At 42.8% G+C, this 20,940-nt stretch overlaps 2 protein-coding genes across 2 annotated transcripts; one reads left to right on the top strand and one right to left on the bottom strand.

Annotated features, from left to right (window-relative positions):
* Positions 1 to 376: 376 nt before the first annotated feature.
* On the bottom strand, positions 377 to 7,607 carry rassf9 (Ras association domain family member 9). Its single transcript, XM_058075085.2, has 2 exons — positions 7,427 to 7,607; positions 377 to 2,694 (listed from the first exon to the last, which is right to left on the bottom strand). The coding sequence occupies exons 1-2, from the start codon at positions 7,471 to 7,473 to the stop codon at positions 1,512 to 1,514; spliced, it is 1,230 nt and encodes a 409-aa protein (XP_057931068.2). The 5' UTR covers positions 7,474 to 7,607; the 3' UTR covers positions 377 to 1,511.
* Positions 7,608 to 9,520: 1,913 nt separating this feature from the next.
* On the top strand, positions 9,521 to 14,426 carry nts (neurotensin). The gene is made up of 4 exons (XM_058075086.2): positions 9,521 to 9,737; positions 11,519 to 11,580; positions 13,645 to 13,860; positions 14,024 to 14,426. Exons 1-4 carry the CDS (start codon positions 9,677 to 9,679, stop codon positions 14,165 to 14,167), a joined length of 483 nt encoding a protein of 160 aa, XP_057931069.2. The 5' UTR covers positions 9,521 to 9,676; the 3' UTR covers positions 14,168 to 14,426.
* The last annotated feature ends 6,514 nt before the right edge of the window (positions 14,427 to 20,940 follow it).

Genomic DNA, 20,940 nt, shown 5'->3' with positions numbered 1-20,940 from the left:
CCTATTCCAGCTGCATTTCCTTGGATTTCCAAAGTGGTTTAATATATCGTTATTCTTTTTAAAAATTTAATTTATTCCACCCACGGATGACAAAAATTGCTCTGCATTAATTTATTTAGCCAAGGGATTGTGAGGTCTGATTTTTTCAAAGAGGCATTTTTGCAATGCAAATGTATTACTCTTTTAAGCGCATATTGTTTTGAGAAGCCCAACTCAATGAAGACAATGAAGTGATCCACCGACTAACCGGGAACTACATTCGTCATGACCGAAATCCGAGCAGAACTCAGCTGGGGAGTAAGTCACCGTTGAGGCACTACACTGTTGATTGGAATGTCTTACAAATTCATGTCAGAAAATGTGAACGATCCCTTTATAACTGCTTCAAACTAGTAGTTTGAAATAGAACTTCAAAATGTGAAAAGAAAAAAAATCGGAGAATGAGACAAAATATTTTGAGCATTTTATTTTAGAAAAGACCAATTTCACTGTTCATTATCTGCTTAAAAGAGGTTCTATTGCTGCACTCGCAGGCCCAGAAGATAAGAGGAAGTATGAGTAATAATACAATGGACTATTGCAGGCCAATAGAAATAAATACAACTATTTTGGATTTACAAATGTAGTAAATAATCTATCCATCCATCTTCTATGGCTTATCCAAGATTGAGTCGCGAGGGCATCAGCCTAAGCCGGGAAGCCCAGATTTCTCGCTCCCCGGCCGCTTTGTCCGGCTCCTCCCGGTGGATCCCGAGTCATTCCCAGGCCAGTTGAGAGACATAGCCTCCTGTCCTGGGTCTTCCCCGAAACCTCCAACTGATCGGGCATGCCCTGAACACCTCCCCAGGCAAGTGTCTGGGAGGCATCCTGACCAGATGCTTGAGCAACCTCTTCTGGCTCCTCTCAATGCAGAGGAGTTCTACTCATAGTTTCTCCCAGGTGACAGTGCTTCTCACCTTATCTCTAAGGGCCACGCTCATTGAGAAAACTCATTTCGGCCGCTTGCACCTGTGATCTTGTCCTTTCGGTCACTACCTATACCTCATTACCATACTGTAGGTAGAAGTAAATAATGTAATATATATCTGGCACAAAATATAAACAACTTTCATTGGTGTATATGTACAGCTGCCATCCACAGGGAGGTCATCTATTACAATCTAATATATTTCCACATTCATAAAGATCTTAGTGAGTTTTAATATAAAACACTGTTAAAATACATTATAAGTGCTGCCTCATGAAAAGGAATAATCAAAATAAAAATAGAAACGGGTGTGAAAAAAATGAATAACCAATGGACAGGCAGACTATTAGTGTCTTAATAGTCCATATTTAACATGATAAAAAGTGAGTTATAAACATGAACTTTGCATAGCATGAGCAGTAATGGACTGTTAATGTTCTTCTAGTTGCAAAGATAAAGGGACTGTTACATACTGTTTGTTTCTGTATAAAAGAGAGTACATCGGGAACAGCGCTCGTTTGTTGTTCCCACGTCAAACGTCTTCTCAGACGTCTGTGTCCAGTGGAGGACGGAAGTCTTTGCCGGGGGACAGCGAGTCCTGGCTGTGTGTGGAGCTGATGCCGGTGTCAGAGTCCGTGTCGGTCACATCGGAGGGGCACGAACCGTGCTTGACCGTTACTACCTGAGTCTCTGCTTTCACGTTGACGGAAACAGGCATTTCGTCTGTGGCATCGGACATTTGCAGCGAGTTGAGCTGAGTGGCCAACTGCCAGCACTCCTGGTCCCTGGAGATGAAGGTGGACTCGGACCAGTGGAGCTGCTTGTCCACTTCGGCCGTTTGGTTGTGGAGGGACACGCCTGCCAAGACACTGCGTCTCAGCTCCGCCTGAATCCTCTCCAGTTCGGCGAGCAGAGACTCGTTAGCCTCAGAGGACGTACATGGAGCAGCCTGTGCTTCTTCTTGATCATCTGCCATTCTCAGCTCTGCGTCAATGGCATGACCCAGCTGTGTGATAACCGCCTGGTGCCTCTGAAGCTGCAGCTCCAGCTGGTGGACACAGTTGCTGGTGTGCAGGAACTCGTCAAGTTGCTCCGAGTCTAAAGTAGATCCACAAGCCTCAGACTCGCCTCCATCTTTATGCACTTGAAGCTGGTCCATCTCCAAATCAAGATTCCTCATTCGCTGGATTTGTTCCTGGATGGTGTGGTCCTGGTCGAGAATGAGCTGCACCATGCGGTCAATCTCTTCTGTGCCGGCGGACACTTTGCTGTCCTTATGGAGCTTCTCCAACTTCCGGAAGGCCTTCTTCACCACACGTTTCTGCTTGTCTATAGGCAGAGCCTGAGGGTTCTTGATGCATCTTGCAGCCTTGCTGTTGGTTCTGCTCTTTGGACCCTTCATAGCTCGCGGAGGCACAAAGTCACTGGTTTTGACCAGAACAAACTGGATGAAGGGTCTCTGGTCTCCCCAGGCGTGCCACAGCCTCAGAATCCTAGTGAGGGGCGGCAAGGCCCTCTCAAAGCCCTTCCAGCGCTCTACTAAACAGAAGTCCTTTGACTCACCGTTTAGGAGACGCTTGCTCTCTGGGATGGATCTGTGATCCTCTAATAATGCCTGTATCATGTCTGAACATGTGGTGTGCTTGGTCACTCCACAAACTACCTTATCCTCATTGCAGACGGTCACCTGAATCTCCTTCCCCGTCACAACCTCACTGTCTTTGCTCCTGTGAAACACAAGAAACAGTAACATCAAAGTTGGTTGTCAGTAGCCTGGAAACAGTCAAATTTAGCTTAAGACTACTTTCTTTAATAATAATAATAATAATAATAATAATAATAAACACTGGAAACTGACAGATTTCTTCTACAGACAATGGCCTGTTTTATGCAATGTTTTGTTCTACTATGACGGCGACCCAATACATAGCAGGAAGTGACATCATGTATTGCCGTGCCTTCATCATATTAAGTTTCTTACTCATCAGGGATGATCACTTTTAATGCTGTTTCAACCCTGAGAATCTCATTACCTTCTCATCTGGACCATCAAAACTGACCAACCCTTATTTTCCCTACATGCCTAATAGGCCAGGGCTAATGTAGCATAGCTAATATACTGTATGATGTCCACATCAGGAACAACTAATCAAATAAGTCATTTGCAGACACATCTATTGGATTTCTATGTTATACAAAAACGTCTCCTACAACACACTTAACCTCCTTTAAATGTCAGCTGATGGTACAGTTCCATTTTGGTCCCACATGATGACACATGTTAAGGAAGTTTAAGGAGGTAAAAGTGTTATTTGGTTGTAGTATGTATACATACTTCATAGTGTGCACCTGGTAGTATGCACTACAGAGTACACATTCGGTAGCATGCACTTGGTAGTTCGTACTATACTGTATGCTGTTGGTAGTATGCACTTGATCATACACATTATATATTATACATCTAGTAGTATGTACATGATATTACACACTATGATGCACGCATTGGGGATTTATGAAAACTAATTAATGCAAGGGTGGCACTGCGGTCGAGTGGTTAGCACGCAGACCTCACAGCTAGGAGACCAGGGTTCAATTCCACCCTCAGCCATCTCTGTGTGGAGTTTGCATGTTCTCCCTGTGCATGCGTGGGTTTTCTCCGGGTACTCCGGATTCCTCCCACATTCCAAAAACATGCTAGGTTAATTGGAGGTAATGCAGGTAATGTATAATCAATGTCTCATTACTGATGCCCGGAGAACACAATACTACATATAACTTGTCTTTCAATATTTTTGACTAATAATAGGCGAAGGCCAAACGTGAAACAGCAATCATTCATTCATTTTTTAAGAACAAGTCAGGGCAGGGCTGCACGGCGGACGAGTGCTTAGTGCGCAGGCCTCAATGCTAGGAGACCCTGGACCATCTCTGTGTAGAGTTTGCATGTTCTCCCTGTGGTACTCTGGTTTCTTCCCACATTCCAAAAACATGCTAGGTTAATTGGCGACTCCACATTGTCCATAGGTATGAATGTGAGTGTGAATGGTTGTTTGTCTATATGTGCCCTGTGATTGGCTGGTGACCAGTCCTGGTGTACCCCGCCTCTCGCTTGAAGACAGCTGGGATAGGCTCCAGCACCTGCTGCTGTAATCAATTGTTACGGTGGGGCCGAGGCAACCCCTCTGAAGATGATACCATCAAGTGATCTTATCTAGAAGGTATTCTCACAATGCTGCATCTTCTCTGTGTTTCATTTCCCACGTGGACGTAAAGCAAAGTGTTGAACAAGCCCTGAGGAATGCCACAGGTATGCAGCAATGCTAGTTAATGGTTACGTGGACTCTGGGAGGGAGGCGAGCTTGCAAAAGCAAATAGCTGTGCTACGCTCTCGACAAACAAATGCTGCACGCCTCCAACATTCAGCGGGATGACTTTGACCTTCTGACAAGCGACTAAAAAGAGTCCTGTGTCTTCTAGCAAAGTACACCCAGTATGAGTGTTTCATTAGGCATCTAAAGACAGTAAAATATATTTTTTATTTGTTATTTATTTAAGTTCTGCTTTGTGTTTGACACCACTGAATATGTATGCCATTATTAATAGCTGTATCCATTTTACTGTATAAGCAAGGTATGAGCACTGGCCCCGAGATTAGGTAGCTTTATCACCAATATATAGACGTTTACCTTATATGGCTACTTTTAGAACTTGTTAGCCATTAAGATAAAGTACCAAGATGAGTGGGCAGCTAAGCAGGAAGAGAGTACAGTGAGTGAGGGAAACACCTGTATTTGTCCTCAATCACAATCACCAACATCCTGAAGCACCCCCCCCCCCGCAACCCTGGCCTGAGCGGAGTGAGACAGGAAGTAGAAGAATGTCCCTCACTCCAGGCCTCATTGTATTTTTTTTACATTGTAATGTGGCTGGGCTGCACGGCGGTCTAGTGGTTAGCGTGCAGACCTCACAGCTAGAAGACGTGAGTTCAATCCCACCTTCGGCCATGTCTGTGTGGAGTTTGCATGTTCTCCCTGTGCATGCCGGTTTGGTGACTCCAAATTGTCCATAGGTATGAATGTGAGTGTGAATGGTTGTTTGTCTATATGTGCCCTGTGATTGGCTGGCGACCAGTCCAGGGTGTACAGCTGGTATAGTCTCTAGCTCCAGCGACCCTCGTGAAGATAAGCGGTAGAAAATGAATGAATGAATGTAATGTGGCTGTGTTAACACATGAATGATTGCATAGACATCAACGATAAAGCATGTTAGCATGGGTTTTTTAATGAAGACAATTTGATTCATCCTACTCCTTTTCGGATATAATGAATTGTGCACAAGTAAATGTTGTTCCTTGTAACTGGTAATACGGTGGCATGTCTTATGGTAAGCATGTTTAAAACAAATAAAACCAGAGTCATGATTTCCAGAACCAAAAAGCAGTCCTGGTGTTCCCCAAAGAAGCCTAGGTGCTGTAGGCATTCATGATGGTGATGCATGACAGTAGTGCAGCTCATAAGGGCTGACGACATTCCACATTGATAGTTTGGGATTAGGATGCACTCGCATGTGATGCAGATGAGGGTTGCCCTTAAGACTCGACAGCAACGCCAAACATTCTCAATGCTGTGGAATAAAAATAAATAGAATGTTCTTGCCTGTGTGTGACTTTATAACACTTAAATGGAACTGAGGAAACCTGATCTTCTCGCACTCCTACTTGACCTCATCCAGCCAAGTCAAGAAGAGCACAGGATGTTGACACTTCCCGCTGGCTCATAAATCCTTTCAAGTTAAAGGAGAGACATGCTGGTGGTTTTGAACCATTCATAACATTTAGAATCAACTGGAAATTATTTGTATTTAAGCTGCGACAAATGCTAGAAATCCTTAACTGCAAAACAAAGACTAGAACTATAACATGGTGGAGGACAGGCGGTGCTTCCTGTGGTCTTATCTGGGAGGGGATGACGGAAATAACATATTTTTTTATCTGGATGTTTATCACCGGGATGAGTTGCGCTGTGATCTGCGAGCACAGACAAAACACACCTCCTCCCTCCTTATCTAACAACAACTGCAGTAGAACCACTACACTGTAGCAGCAACCACGTTACTACACTTCAGCAGCATCACGACAATTTGGCAACAACAATACAACCACTATGATGTAGCAACAAGAGTTGCCTGATTTGATTCATTCTTATACTACATTTTTATTGATGACTAGCACCTCTAACACCCACACACAACTTTCCTAATGATAACAGTGAGTTAGTATATCTTATTATTGCTTATGATGTCAACTATATTGGGTAATACAAGCGTAAAGGTGACTGTAGGGGTGTTATTTCATGTGTACAGGGCTCTAAAAGAAACTGTTGTCAGAAAGTCACAATTCTAACCCCAACTCAACCATTTAACCAAAACTGTAACCTAACTCCAACCCTAAACCAAACACCACCGGCAGGTCTATCCCCAGCTCAAAAACCCCAACCTCAGGCTTAGCACTAACCCTAACCCCACTAAGCACAACCCCAACCTAACTCAAAATCCTTTCCTTAACCATTTACATTTTCTCTAGTAGCTAAGTACAATACAAGAGTCGAATATATATATACGTATATATTTTGTTACAGATAGAGATACTAGATACTACAACACAGAACTTTCCCAATGCAAATGGTGAGTTATTGTCTTATTCGTGCTTATGATGTCAACTATATTGGGTAATAAACGTGTAAAGGTGACTGTAGGGGTGTTATTTGTTATGTGTACAGAGCTCTGTAAAAAATGGTTAAAAACTGTAGAAATGTTTGCTATTCTCTAACTATGAAAATATATTTATTAATATTGAATTCTACATTGTGGGAATTCAAATAGTGCGATAGGGTCTGGAAGAAATTTACTGCGATAAATGAGGGAGGACTGTACACAAAAAAATTACATGGCCTTGTTTTGTTTTTTTTGTTTTGGTGGTGGTGGTGGTGTGTGTGTGTGTGGGGGGAGGGGTGTCAGCTAATTTAAAAAGCCTCAGTAGCTGCAGACATCAAGAGGTTGAGGGGGCCACTTCATGAAAGTGGAAATTGCTGCTGCAAATTCAACAAGTGTTGCTGACAATGCTGACTGTCAAGCTGCAGGAAAAGGTGGGGAAACACATTTCAGTAGTAATTACAGAGCAGACAAACACTGCTCTCACACAAGTACAATGCCAATACAATGCATGGAAATACATTGCATCACATACATTATACATACATACAAGTCAAGGCATCCACACAACAATGCAACACAATACAATTATTAGAAATGTAATTAGATCATTAGCTTAAGATGCTATAGAAACTAGCACCTTTATATAAATGACCCACTTTTTAACAATTTAAGCCCCTTTTAAGCTGGGAATTACCTGACACACAGTGATACATGCGTAAATGGAGGGTGTTTTTTTTTAAATCTTACCTGTTTTTCAGTCGGGCTTTCAGGAAGTTCTTCCCAAACGGTGCCATGATCAGGAGGAATAAAGCACTAGCAAGTCCAACAAGCCTCACAGCTCCAGCATGACAGCACCGCAAGTACTTTGCTGCAGAGAAGAAAAAAGAAAAGTTGGTGTGTTGTCCCGGCAGGAACTTAAATCAGTCAGGCCGGCCTTTTGGAGGAGGAAGAGGGGGAGGCGGAGGGGGACGAGCCTTGCTGGGAGGATTCACTGGTGCAACACTGCCCCCATACACTTCCATGGCTGACTTAGGTACTGCAATTAGTGTACCTGCTTGTCTTAATAATGTGCTCTGTAAAAATAAAAAAATGATAATAATACTTACTTAAACAATATTAAATATTTTCTTTGAGGCCCCCGATCCCAGTGAGGACAAGCAGTACAAAAAATGGATGGATGGACTTTCTTTGACATTATCTTCATTGACTGATGCAGGAAACACTTCATTTTCATCATTAGCATTTGTAAAAATTTACTAAAAAAAATAGTCCATATAAAATAGATGTATAAAATATATTTCTATGTATAATTAAAACCAACTTTGTGTGCTTCAACAAATAAGGGCATAAGGTATAAATCAGTATAAATATATATAAAGTATTCATTCATTCATTCCTTCAATTTCTACTGCTTATCCTCACGAGGGTAGCGGACGTGCTGGAGCCTATCCCAGCTGTCTTCGGGTGAGAGGCAGGGTACACCCTGGACTGGTCGCCAGCCAATCACAGGGCACATATAGACAAACAACCATTCACACTCACATTCATACCTATGGACAATTTAGAGTGTTTTTGGAATGTGGGAGGAAACCGGAGTACCCGGAGAAAACCCACGCATGCACGGGGAGAACATGCAAACTTTGCAAAACATGCAAATTCTGAGATGGTCGTGGGTGGAATGAAACACGGGTCTCCTAGCTTTGTGGCCTGCACACTAACCACTCGTTTACCATGCAGACCATATATAAAGCAATTGTTGGAAAAAAAATCAATAGGGCTCTTGCTCAGACAAAAATCCTAAACCCTGAAGATATTCATTCATTCATTTTCTACCGCTTTTTCCTCACAAAGGTCGCGGGGGGTGCTGGAGCCTATCCCAGCTTTGGCCGAGAGGCGGGGTACACCCTGGACTGGTCGCCAGCCAATCACAGGGCACATATAGACAAACAACCATTCACACTCACATTCATACCTATGGACAATTTGGAGTCGCCAATTAACCTAGCATGTTTTTGGAATGTGGGAGGGAACCGGAGTACCCGGAGAAAACCCACGCATGCACGGGGAGAACATGCAAACTCCCCACAGAGATGGCCGAGGGTGGAATTGAACCCTGGTTTCCTAGCTGTGAGGTCTGCGCGCTAACCACTAGACTGCCGTGCCGCCCCCTAAAGATATTGAAGGGGAAAAAAACTACAAAAATGGTACCCTCAGGTACCTCACTGATTTTGAATTGGCAATCATTTAAATGCTATGAAAAGTATATGACATGGATAATTCTATGAGGCTGCACAGTGGCCTTGGGTTGGCATGCTGGCCTCACAGGCTGAGGGTTTGAATCTCCGTTAGAGCATCTCAGTGTGGACCTTGTGTGTTCTCGTCCTGACCCATGAGGACAAGGACTATAGAAAAAGAAAGAATGAATAATCTTCTAATCAACAGTTTGTGACAAGTCCACAGGTGACAAGACACATGACATGAATTGCTACATTGTGAATGAATCATCATCAACCTGTTGATCTGAAACCAGACAAAAGTGCTGTGAGGATGATGATGATGCTGCATTGGATTACACAGGGGCAAGAAACAACCGCCCCACCACCCCACCACCGCCGCCGGCACCCCTTCTACCGCATCTTCAGACGTGGGACCATGCGCACTATTGATGTAAGACGCTAATAAAAGTGAAGATGGTGACGGCAACGTGACGCCTGATGACAGAGCTCCATGAAGACATGGCTGCAGGAGGGGCTGGGGGGGTGCAATGTGGTGACATCACGCTAGCTTGTATATAGTGGGGGAATGGAGGCTGCTGCACCTCATATCATCCCAGCAGCAGCAACAGCAGGAAGGTCTACTCACCACCCGTCTGACCTTTCACCCTATGGACTAACAAATTCTCACTTGGGCCATATATTACAAACCGTGGGATTTTTCTTTTGACTGTAGATCTTTTTCCTTTAGATTTTTGTTTTGGTTGTTTTTTTCCTGGGCAAGATGCTGGCTCACTTTGTGTGTGTGCTTCTTCTGTGCTTGACCTGTGGTGGACTATGTGCAGGTATGACTTTAAAGGTTGCGGTATTTGTCGTAAAAACTTGCAGAATGCAGCATCTTAAGTCTGCAGGATATTAATAATAGATTTGCTTACCAGGCCTGCTCATGTAAACTGTAAGCAAAAATAGGGCTTATTTTCGATGTATGACAGTAACTAGAAACCTCTTAAGGTACACACTCTAATGGGAAAACTATTAATGACACTGAGAAGTATCCATTTCAAATACTTTTATTAGTGTGGATGTAGTTTGCACTGTATCAAGAGAGCTTGTTGTAATATTTCAGTTGGCTATTCAAAACATATTTCATAATAAATGAATACTTCTCTGACCAAATCATGTCAAATATACACCAAAAAAGTCAAAATATAATAATAATGTCCGAGTATGTCAATGAAAGGTAATTTCTACCACAGTAATATTTAATACATGTATTATTTTGGAAAAAAAAACCCTCTTATAATAAGGACATAAAACGCCATTATCAACTATTAGTATCAATATTTCAGCTTTTTCATGTTATACTGCACCTTCTGCTCCACTTTTCCAATTTTTGGGGTTTAATTATAGTATTTCTACATTCTTCTATGGGCCAATAAAAGAGCCATGGGGCACACATAGCAAGCACAACTGTCTACATTGCAAACAAACAATGGCAATTAAAGAGAGAACAATCGTGTTATTGCAGCTTGAACTAAGCGATGCATGACAAGAGTCATTTTTATTGCAAATGATGATCCAAAATCCAAGGACAAAGTGCTTGCGAAGTTGGCTGTAGTGACTCTGATGGAGTCGTACACACAGGAAAAGTTATAACAAGCTGACCAATCACAGCCTGAGCCTTTGAATGTGGACGTCTGAGACTGAAGTCCAAAACAATACTCATTCGTACCTGAAGAGTATTCATTTAAAAGTAGAAAAAAATGCATTCAAGTTGGCAGGTCTTCCAATGAAAATGCGATTTAATTTCTAAATTACAAGGATTTTTTTCTACTTTAATTAATGAGCTGCATCACAAAGTAATGCTGCTATTTTACTCATGGACTCATGACGTTGGCATGGCGACCTACACTATCTCCTCACGTTCCCTGTCCCCCCCAAGTTCCATTGACCAGGGCAAACTGACTCCTCTGTCCTGGTTCAAAACGCTGATGGCCAACTACCATTCATGTGATCCAGGAGGAAAAGCAATTATATTAATTTTTCACTTCTTTTTCCTTTTCACTTCCTTTGTTTTTTCCTTTAATGTCTGCTAATCAAATGGCTACAATGTAGACGGCTTTTTTAATTATAGTGTTGGCAAAAAACCAAAGAAAAAGCAAAACATACATACTGATTTAATCCTCTGATGCTTGCCTAGTTGAAGTCTCGTAACATTGGGAATGTTATGCACAAATTTCCAAATGTCTTGGGAGTTTAGTTTAGTTTAGTTTTCCTGAAAATAACAATAAAATATTTCCCAGGACTATAAATGTATGAAATACACATTTTTTGCTGACTTTTTGATGCTTCTACTTCTACGATGGCCTTTTCTAGACCATGTTCTCTATCATGGATCTGAAATTTCGCTTCATTTTAGCCATACATTTACATTAGCAATTTACAATAGCAATAAACAATAATCAACCAAAGATGAGCTTGTATGTCATTTTTCCATGCACACTTCACCACTCTGTTGCATTTGAATTCCTCACAAATAAAATGAAGAAAATTAACTTGTAAGTTGTAATCTGTCACATTTGGCCTGAAGGTTTCATTCTGCTTTGTTTCTCCTCTCCAACACCAGATGTGGACCAGGAAGAGCGAGCATTAGAAGAAGAGCTCCTCAGCAGCTTGTTCGCCTCCAAGGTACAACGCTGCTGGCACCTGTCTCTCTCTCGCTCACACTTACACACACATTTGCAGTGAGCTAGAACATACTGTAGCACATGTTTCATCAAATTGTACGGCCATGTTGGATTCTTACTGCCTCAGGGTGTTGTGCAGATGATTGAGTTCATTTAATGTAACATGGAGGGCAGTCAGGTGGACTGCAGAGGAGAAGAAACATGTGTTGTGATGTCAGCTTCCTGTCACATGGGACAGACTTGTACCCATGTTCAAGGGAGAGATGGTGTGACTTGTATGAAGGTACTCATTGATGTTCTTCTTGTCATCCGAAAATTATTTTAAACAATTGTGAAGCGGCTCACTTCAAAGGTGGCGTCACACTGCTCTTGGTTCCAACATCCACCCACATGCTCTTCGTAGGAGATGTTGCAGCAAGTCCTCCATAAACTGCCATAACCACCGGGCTTGCTCTCTTTCTTCTTAAAATTAATCATCACTTAATCATTTGGTTCAGAAAACATTGACTCCTCTTGCACAAAATGCTTGGAATCAGATTCAGGCAATATTTACTTATATAAACACGTGACAGAACACTTTACATTCACAGTTACAAGTCAGATTTTATTGTAATATGAATGATTAGATAACAGATCAAAGTCAAACCAAATATCCGAATTGGGCATCATACCCTGCATTGTGAACATGACCTGTGAACCCACGCTGGAAAGGGGGGGGGTGGGGTGGAAACAAAAGCTGAAGCTGAAACTTGTGCACTGTGTTTCTGCATGCCGATCTTTGCTACAAACTGGCAAAAACTGTTACTAAATAGTTGTAATTGACAGATAATTGGCACATCTGGTCATGTGATAGCGATGGGGGGGAAGGGGTGGTGACGTTTTCAGAAAGCAGTGGTTTGCTGACACAGCAACATGCCAGATTTTTTAAAAAATGACATCCACAATGCCTTTTCTGTGTGGATGAAAGGCCAAAGCGATAAAATACTTGGTCGTTTTTACCTAAAAACACCCACATGACATAATGACATGTATACATCTTGGCAGGTATGCAGTATACAGTTTTGTACCTCCAAAACATCACCTCATCAAATCATGTTCCAGTACTGGAAGATGTTGTGTCAATTGACTTGTGAAACAGCGCCCTCAGATGGATTAAATCAGGTTCTGCCATAAAAACCCCCAAAATATTTACAATTCAACCCAGAGAAAAGAAATCTGTGAGTACATGGGGCTAAATTGGGATAGTCTACTGTACAAACATAATGAGACCTCCATCAGAATGTCTTCATGGGATTTTAAGTAATCTTAATAGCCATGACGTCAGCAGAAGACAAGGCAGGAATGCTGACCTCCATGGTGATGTCGCCTTTGTTACGTCTCCATGAAGATGTTGCAGCCCTTACTGGTGGTGTCTATCCATCCTCATGTCTCCATGCGCCCCATGTTTCCACAGCAATATCTTCAGACCTTGCCACCTTCATCCTGGTGCTTCTGGAGTGGTGAAGTGGTTCAATGTCTCTATGCTTCACTGGTGTTGCCCTCATCCTGTCCACAGTGAATCATGATGTTGTCTCCATGATGATGACTTCATTATAGTGTCCCCATGTTTCCACAGTGATGTATCTCACTGGTATCTTCACGGAGACAGTTGTGTCTGCAATAAGTAGACCTCCCCAGAGAAATGGATGTCACTGTGATGGATCTCCATCACATGTCTCCATGCTGAAGTGGACGCATCCATGACAGATATCTGACAGATATCTGTCATTTTCAACATAATCTCCCCATGCTGATGTTGCCTGGAAGACGTTTTCTTTGTTTTTGTGTTTATGATATTTTCACTATGGTAATGTCTTCATCATCCTTCATAACACCTATCTGGTCTACTTTTGTGCTTCTTCGGTCAACGTTCATCGCCATAATCTTTATCTTTTCATCATATGGTCAGGCCACTTCCTGATTTTTCTATTATTATTATTGTTATGCGTTCATGTACAGTACACAAGTTAAATAAAGCAATAATAATAATAAATCACTTCATGTTTCTTTCTCTTGTGCTGTGCAGCTGAAACAGAGCCAGCAGAGTGCCCCCTACTGGCGCCTGTCACTGGACAACCTGTGCAGGTTAGTGAGTGGGCTCCGGCAGGAGGCGTGGAGGAGCAGCGAGGAAGAGGAAGAAGAGGAGATAGAGGAGCAACTTAAGGAGTGGAGTCTCCAGAGGCTGGATGAGCTCTACAGGCTGCAGCACATCTGCCGAGCACAGCAGAGCCAGGAGGGCTGGGTGAGTCGTATTTCATATAATTCATATTCATATAATATAATAATATTTCTATTCAATGCAGATGCACGTATAGGACACATATAAAACATATAAAACATGGTGGGATTAAATACTGTACGTGATAGACATGAAAGATCACTGTCAACTGTTTGTGTTTGGGCAGCTACGCCACGGTTCCCAGGAATATCCGCTGGAGAACATCGAGGCGCCGCTAAAGCGAAAGTCTCCCTACATCCTGAAGAGACAAACATCTCACAGCGCCAAGTCTCGGAGGCCGTACATCTTGAAACGAAGAGCAATTTACTGATATCCATAGCATTCCACCCACTCCCTCCCAACACTCTTGATGGCTTATCTTCCTGCCATGATTGTGTCTTATTTCACCCGCCACCCTTGCCATGACCTTGTTTTATCCCTTTTGACCAAATTGGACCCTTGCCTTGTTGGCATGTCACTCTTGTGAGGTCCTCAAAATAAAATGTAAGCATCACACTAAAGGAGAAGCTATATTTATTTACTCTATTTCTTCACAGTCTATTTTTTGGTTTCTGCCCATCATTAAAGGATCCATGGTATAAAAGTGAGCGTTGTTGTCTTTCCTCTCACTGCTAAAGTGGTGCCAGATAATACATGACTTTGTTTTCAGTGTGACACCTTGACACGTCTCCACCCCATCAGAGAGGATGCACTGAGAAGAGTGCTTTCCAACCGCCTCTCTTTATTTCTGCATGGAAAATACCAGCCCTGAAGGCTCCGGGCTTTTTTGACCTTGGATTTGTTTGGGTTTTTTATCCCAACAGAAAATAATGGCGAGAGAAGGAATCCCGAACAGGAGTCACATTTCCGCTTCCATACACCTTAATACGGAGAAACCTTGGTGTATTTTAAAATGTAAATACATGATAAATGGATGGGATGAACGTTTTCCTTCAATGAAGTTGTGATTCTTGATGTTGACTCTTCCCAAAGACACGATGTGGTAGTGAGATCAACCACCACCACCACCTTCCTGTTTTGCCATGAGTTATTTCTTCAATTCTCACCTCAATAACCCATAATGGAAGCAAAGAAAATTACAAATGTCAGCATTTTGCCAAAGAAGGTGAGAAACAAAACCTCAGACTATTATCCATCCTCACATTGACATTTGTAACTTGATTGACATACAGGACAGCCAGTCTAATATTATAATAATACTCATATATATTATATGCACTATGGGGTCTCTGAAGTGGGAGCAGAACTTTCTTTGTCACTATGTCTATGTCAGATTTGTCATCCATGGCTGAGCTATTGCAGGTAATGTCTAATCAATGTCTCATTACTGATGGCCGGAGAACACAATACTTATGACTTGTCTTTCAATATTTTTGACTAATAATAGGCAAAGGCCAAACGTGAAACAGCAATCACTCATTCATTTTTTAAGAACAAGTCAGGGCAGGGCTGCACGGCGGACGAGTGCTTAGTGCGCAGGCCTCAATGCTAGGAGACCCGAGTTCAATTCCACCCTGGACCATCTCTGTGTGGAGTTTGCATGTTCTCCCTGTGGTACTCCGGTTTCTTCCCACGTTCCAAAAACACGCTAGGTTAATTGGCGACTCCAAATTGTCCATAGGTATGAATGTGAGTGTGAATGGTTGTTTGTTTATATGTGCCCAGTGATTGGCTGGCGACCAGTCCAGGGTGTACCCCGCCTCTCGCCTGAAGACAGCTGGGATAGGCTCCAACACCCTCGCAACCCTCGTGAGGATAAATGGTAGAAAATGAATGAATTAATGAAAGTCAGGGCAAGTGAGCGATGTTTGAACTTACTCATACTCATGGCTGCAATATTGGTATCTTACCAGAAGTGAGAAATTTGTATTGGGTTAGTTATACTATATATAGTTATATCTTTGAATGTCATGAGACAAAGTACCATGTTATGGAGCTAAAGGAGATCACCAAAGAAACAGATCTCATTTTACAAACTACTACCACAACAATAAATATATGATTGTATTTAGCTTTACTATAGTACCCGCTGTTATCAGATTGTGTAGGCGTACCTAATTAAGCGGCTTTGTGAGTGAATGTGTCCATTGCAGCCGGCAGATGGCAGTGTTGTATTAAGTGATCCAGTGGTTTGTACAGCCTGATCAAGAAAAAGAAAAAAAAAAGCATAAAATTGAAGAAATTATGCTTGGATGCTTAATTTCAAGCTAATACATTTTTTCTGAGCCAACTGAACACATTTCAAACCTTGAAAAGCCAACATCCAAGGCAATTAATTCAAGCATATGCAACTATTTCAACCTTGCCAAACCATAATGAAGTCAATTAAAAACAGTTTGAAAGGAACTCAATATTTCTTCCATATATTAATATGTAGTATATATATTAATATTCATTCTACATATTTTTCTGCGACCACGCAGCTGATCAAGTCATCATTAGTTCATGCTGCCTCCGTGTCTGTAATGTGGATCATGATGGTGAAAAGGTCAAACTACTCTCTAACAGGATGATGTTTGCGCTTGGCCGTAGAGCGACGACATGTCCACATATGAGCACCGTTTCATTCCAGCATGTTCTCAATAAAAGACAAGCGGCTGTCATGTGAGCGGCCGATATACGTTACGCCTCTGCCGTTCAAATGCTTCAATAATTAAAAGCATTTTTCCATGTAGGGACACTTTTATTAGCGACGTCAGTAAGCCACCTCCAGGCGATAAATGCTCTTGACTTCCATATTAAAATATGGAGATTTTTGAATTCTTCAAAAAGACAAATTGACAAAGTCAGACTGAATCCCTGCTATTTTCTTTCCCATCTCAGAAAGTTACTTTTCAAAGAGATTTATTTTGCCTTCCCTCAACTGAAAAGGCTTTGGTTTATCTTCAGAATAAAAAAAAAGTTGGAAAGAAGAATGTACTGAATGTAAGTTTAGGTTATATTAAAGGTTATTGGAAGTCTCCAGGAAATATAAGTCACATGATCTGTTTTTTATAGTGGAATTAACAAGAACCAAGAACTCAATAGTCATAACAGTGCTGGTATGTTCTGTGTTCCTGCTGACCTTCCCCGTTCTTCTGCTGGAACAGGATACTGGATTCTGCAGCAGTGGTCACCAACCTTTTTGAGCCCAAGATCCCAGGTCTTGCCATGAACCTCGGTTAGCTTATTGACTCTTGGTGTCTACATTTAGACTTTTTGGCATGTTTTTTGTTTAATTTTGTTTCCGTAGTGTCCCTTGGGCCAATGACAAATGAGCCATAGGCCATGGATGGCCCCGAGGCCACACTTTGTGTTTGACTCATGGCTTGTTGACTTCCTCTTGCAGTCAGTCTTAATGAGCCACGTTACCACAGCTTGAGGATTTTTGCATGTGCACATTACGCAATGCTTGTGGATTTTGGGACCAGATTCAGGGCGGAGCTGGCGGGGTGCATGCCCGTAGAGGAGCATGGGCAAGTTCAGGGGTTAAAATGTGTAGGTCACTGATGTGATATTACATTTATTTTTCCAAATATTACCGGGATCAGGCGGCACGGCGGTCGAGTGGTTAGCGGGCAGACCTCACAGCTAGGAGACTAGGGTTCAATTCCACCCTCGGCCATCTCTGTGTGGAGTTTGCATGTTCTCCCCGTGCATGCGTGGGTTTTCTCCCGGTACTCCGGTTTCCTCCCACATTCCAAAAACATGCTAGGTTAATTGGCGACTCCAAATTGTCCATAGGTATGAATGTGAGTGTGAATGGTTGTTTGTCAATATGTGCCCTGTGATTGGCTGGCGACCAGTCCAGGGTGTACCCCGCCTCTCGTCCAAAGACAGCTGGGATAGGCTCCAGCACCCCCCATGACCCTCATGAGGAAAAGCGGTAGAAAGTGAATGAATGAATTACCGGGATCAACCGGCAAAGTCCCAAAGTCAATCACGTTAGACGGGTTGGCAACCCCAGTTTTATTGGCTCCAAGACATTTGCCCTTTCAATGACAATTAAAAGTAGATGCCCAGACAATTAAAATCCTGGCGTCATTTCCATCAAGCGATACTGTTACAAATGGTCTACAAATTCGAGCACGTGGACGTGGACATCCATCATCATCTGTCATTTTCATCAGATTTGCACAGCACCACAGCAGATGTCCATCAATGCAACGACTTCTGTGACCCTGACAAAAAAAGTTTGAACGCCTCCACACATCCACACGACCAATTACAAGCCGCATTCATTCATTGTACTCCATTAAAATCTTTGCATGGACATCTGCCGCTGCAGCCTCTCTCAACCTCACCTCGGCCTGGCCCGCCTCCAGTCGGACGCCTCTCCGATTTAGCTCCAATTTGGAGCCTGCTGGATGTTGGCAGACGCTCTAAAACGTCTCAATGGGATGCCGATAAGCGTCCTCACGCTCGCAAAAGAAAAAAGTCTGTCTCATGTGGACAGCTTTGCCAATGGCGAGGAAAAAAAGGCTGGTGGGATCAAGATAATGGCTTGTGAAGGAACGAGATTAGCTGCCTTTGTGAGCGGTCTGATTGTGCGGACAGAGCGCCGGAATGACAAGTGCAACCTTGTCGCTGGGACTAGCCGGGCCGCTAATTAGACCACACAGACAGCAGTGACAGGACAAGTCATATACGAGCTCTTTACTGTCAAAGACTGATGCTTATTATCACCACTGGTAAATATTATAAGCCATGTTTGCATGAAGCACATAATGATCAGTCTGACGTGGCTCAAACCGTAAAAAGTGACGCATCTGCACCGCAGTTCTGTCATATCCTTTGGCAACGGTAGAATGCCTCAAATGTTCATACAACCTTGGAGGTTGAATCATCATCATTCGCAAAAGATGGTAGCCACAGAGATCAGTTAGCATCATATAGCATCATAAAGACGGTGAAAATGGCATCATCACTTGAGCACATGTCAAACTATTACATCCTGTCTGTACAAAATAAACCTGTCCTCAATTTAACACCAAAGCATGTTAGGGTGGTAATGTTTGTCATTCTTTCATTCATTCATTTTCTACCACTTATCCTCATGAGGTGTGCGGGTGTGCAGGAGCCTATCCCAGCTGTCTTTGGGTGAGAGGCGGGGTCAAATCACATCAACTTATTTGTATAGCACTTTTCCTGCAAAGACATGCAACACAAAGTGCTTTACATAATTAAAACAATTACCACAATTAAAAGGAAAAAACAAAGAAACAAGAGAAAGCCCTTCCTTCCCACCCTCCATACTAGACACACACACACACACACACACACAATCACACACAGTAGGGAGACATGACATGGCAATGATGATCAAGGAAACGCCACCATTGGGGCCGTCCACACTGGGAGGAGCTGCAGGCCGTGCCATCAGGGGACCAGCACCCGGGCCCCCCGGCAGATGGCCGGTCTAAGGGACCCAAGGATGGCACCCCCTCAGCAGACCCGACACAGCCCCCAGTGTGGAGGACCCCCCTGAGGAAACACTGGAGTTAAAAGCTGAAGACTAAGAGCATAAAATAGGACTAAAAAGATAAAAACATAACACTGGAGTTAAAAGCAAAGGTAGGAGTTAAAAGTTAAAGGTACACCCTGGACTGGTGGCCAGCCAATCGCAGGGCACATATAGACAAACAACCATTCACACACTTAAAAGGATAAAGTGGTGGATCGGCTATAACTTTATTGAAACAAACAAATACCCATACCGAGGAGTAATGCTAGCTACTGGAGCTGCTGCATCATCTTTGAGTGTGGAAAAATGAATGTCAGTTAATGTTAGACTGAACTAGCGGATACTGGCTCTCAACTTAGATCAGATGGTTGCTAGGAAGATTCAGATAGATTCTTGTTTTTTTACCTGGGGACTATACTGAATTTACCAGCAATTTACCAACAGGGAGCACAAGTCTTTTGCTGAAAGCCATCCAACCAGTGGGCATCCCAGTGAAAGCGACTATTGTAAGTGACTGTTTTGTTATGTTCTTATTTTATGGCTTAGTGTTGCACTATAACTGGATCTGCCTAGCACCCATCAATGTTATTCTCTGCCTGAGGCCAGTAAAAGTTAAAAGTAGTCTGTAGTCAATATAGTCTGATTAGTGCCGTGATTAGTGGTAGCAAATGCACTTTCTATGACCAAAGTAGCATTTGTTACAACGAACTGAAGTCCATCTGGATGAAATCAATGCGCCCAAGAAAGAAGTTCCAGAAATGGTGAAAATGACCAAAGTAGGGCATATACTTTAAATATGGTCTAGTATATGTACTACACGGCGGTCAAGTGGTTAGCGCGCAGACCTCACAGCAAGGAGACCAGGGTTCAATTCCACCCTCAGCCATCTCTGTGTGGAGTTTGCATGTTCTCCCCGTGCATGCGTGGGTTTTCTCCGGGTACTCCGGTTTCCTCCCACATTCCAAAAACATGCTAGGTTAATTGGTGACTCCAAATTGTCCATAGGTATGAATGTGAGTGTGAATGGTTGTTTGTCTATATGTGTGTCCAGGGTGTACCCCGCCTCTCGCCCGAAGACAGCTGGGATAGGCTCCAGCACCTCTGCAACCCTCGTGAGGATAAAAATGAATGAATGTGTCTGTCCCTACATGGTCACAGCATGTACCATATATAAAACAATAAACATTGGAAGTAATAAGTGATAGGCGGAATAGGTGAATCCCCAATATGTGCATTGTTAGCTGCCTTATGCTATCAGTTTTTCACACTTTAGAATGCACAGAAAAGGGGAAGTGTGTGTTGATGTGTGTTCATGTCTCATAAAAGATTGTGAATGATGGGCAACATTTTTTGCCCAAGTGCAGTTTCCCTTAACAGCGTTTTTAGGTGTGTTTCCATCATGGACATCCATAGGGTCCAACAAAGTAAAAGAAGATTTAGCCTGGAAGCGTGGAGGAGATACGAGCAGGGTCAAGCTGGCACCTTCTTCCATAAATCCTCTTGATTATTTACTGAGTTAATTAGACACCAAACCCCCTCTCCATCTCCACTTGATCCTCTGGTAATTGTCCATGTTGACACAGCGGCATTGCCCCCTGGGGCGTCTTCAGAGAGCAAAACAAAAGAGTCATATTACGTGA

Source organism: Doryrhamphus excisus, linkage group LG1, assembly GCF_037039965.1.
Source record: "Doryrhamphus excisus strain RoL-2023G ecotype Guam linkage group LG1, RoL_Dexc_Guam_v1.1, whole genome shotgun sequence".
In the NCBI taxonomy this organism is placed as follows: domain Eukaryota; kingdom Metazoa; phylum Chordata; class Actinopteri; order Syngnathiformes; family Syngnathidae; genus Doryrhamphus; species Doryrhamphus excisus.
The sequence above is the reverse complement of the archived record's forward strand: the minus strand, read 5'-3'. Positions and strand labels throughout refer to the sequence as shown.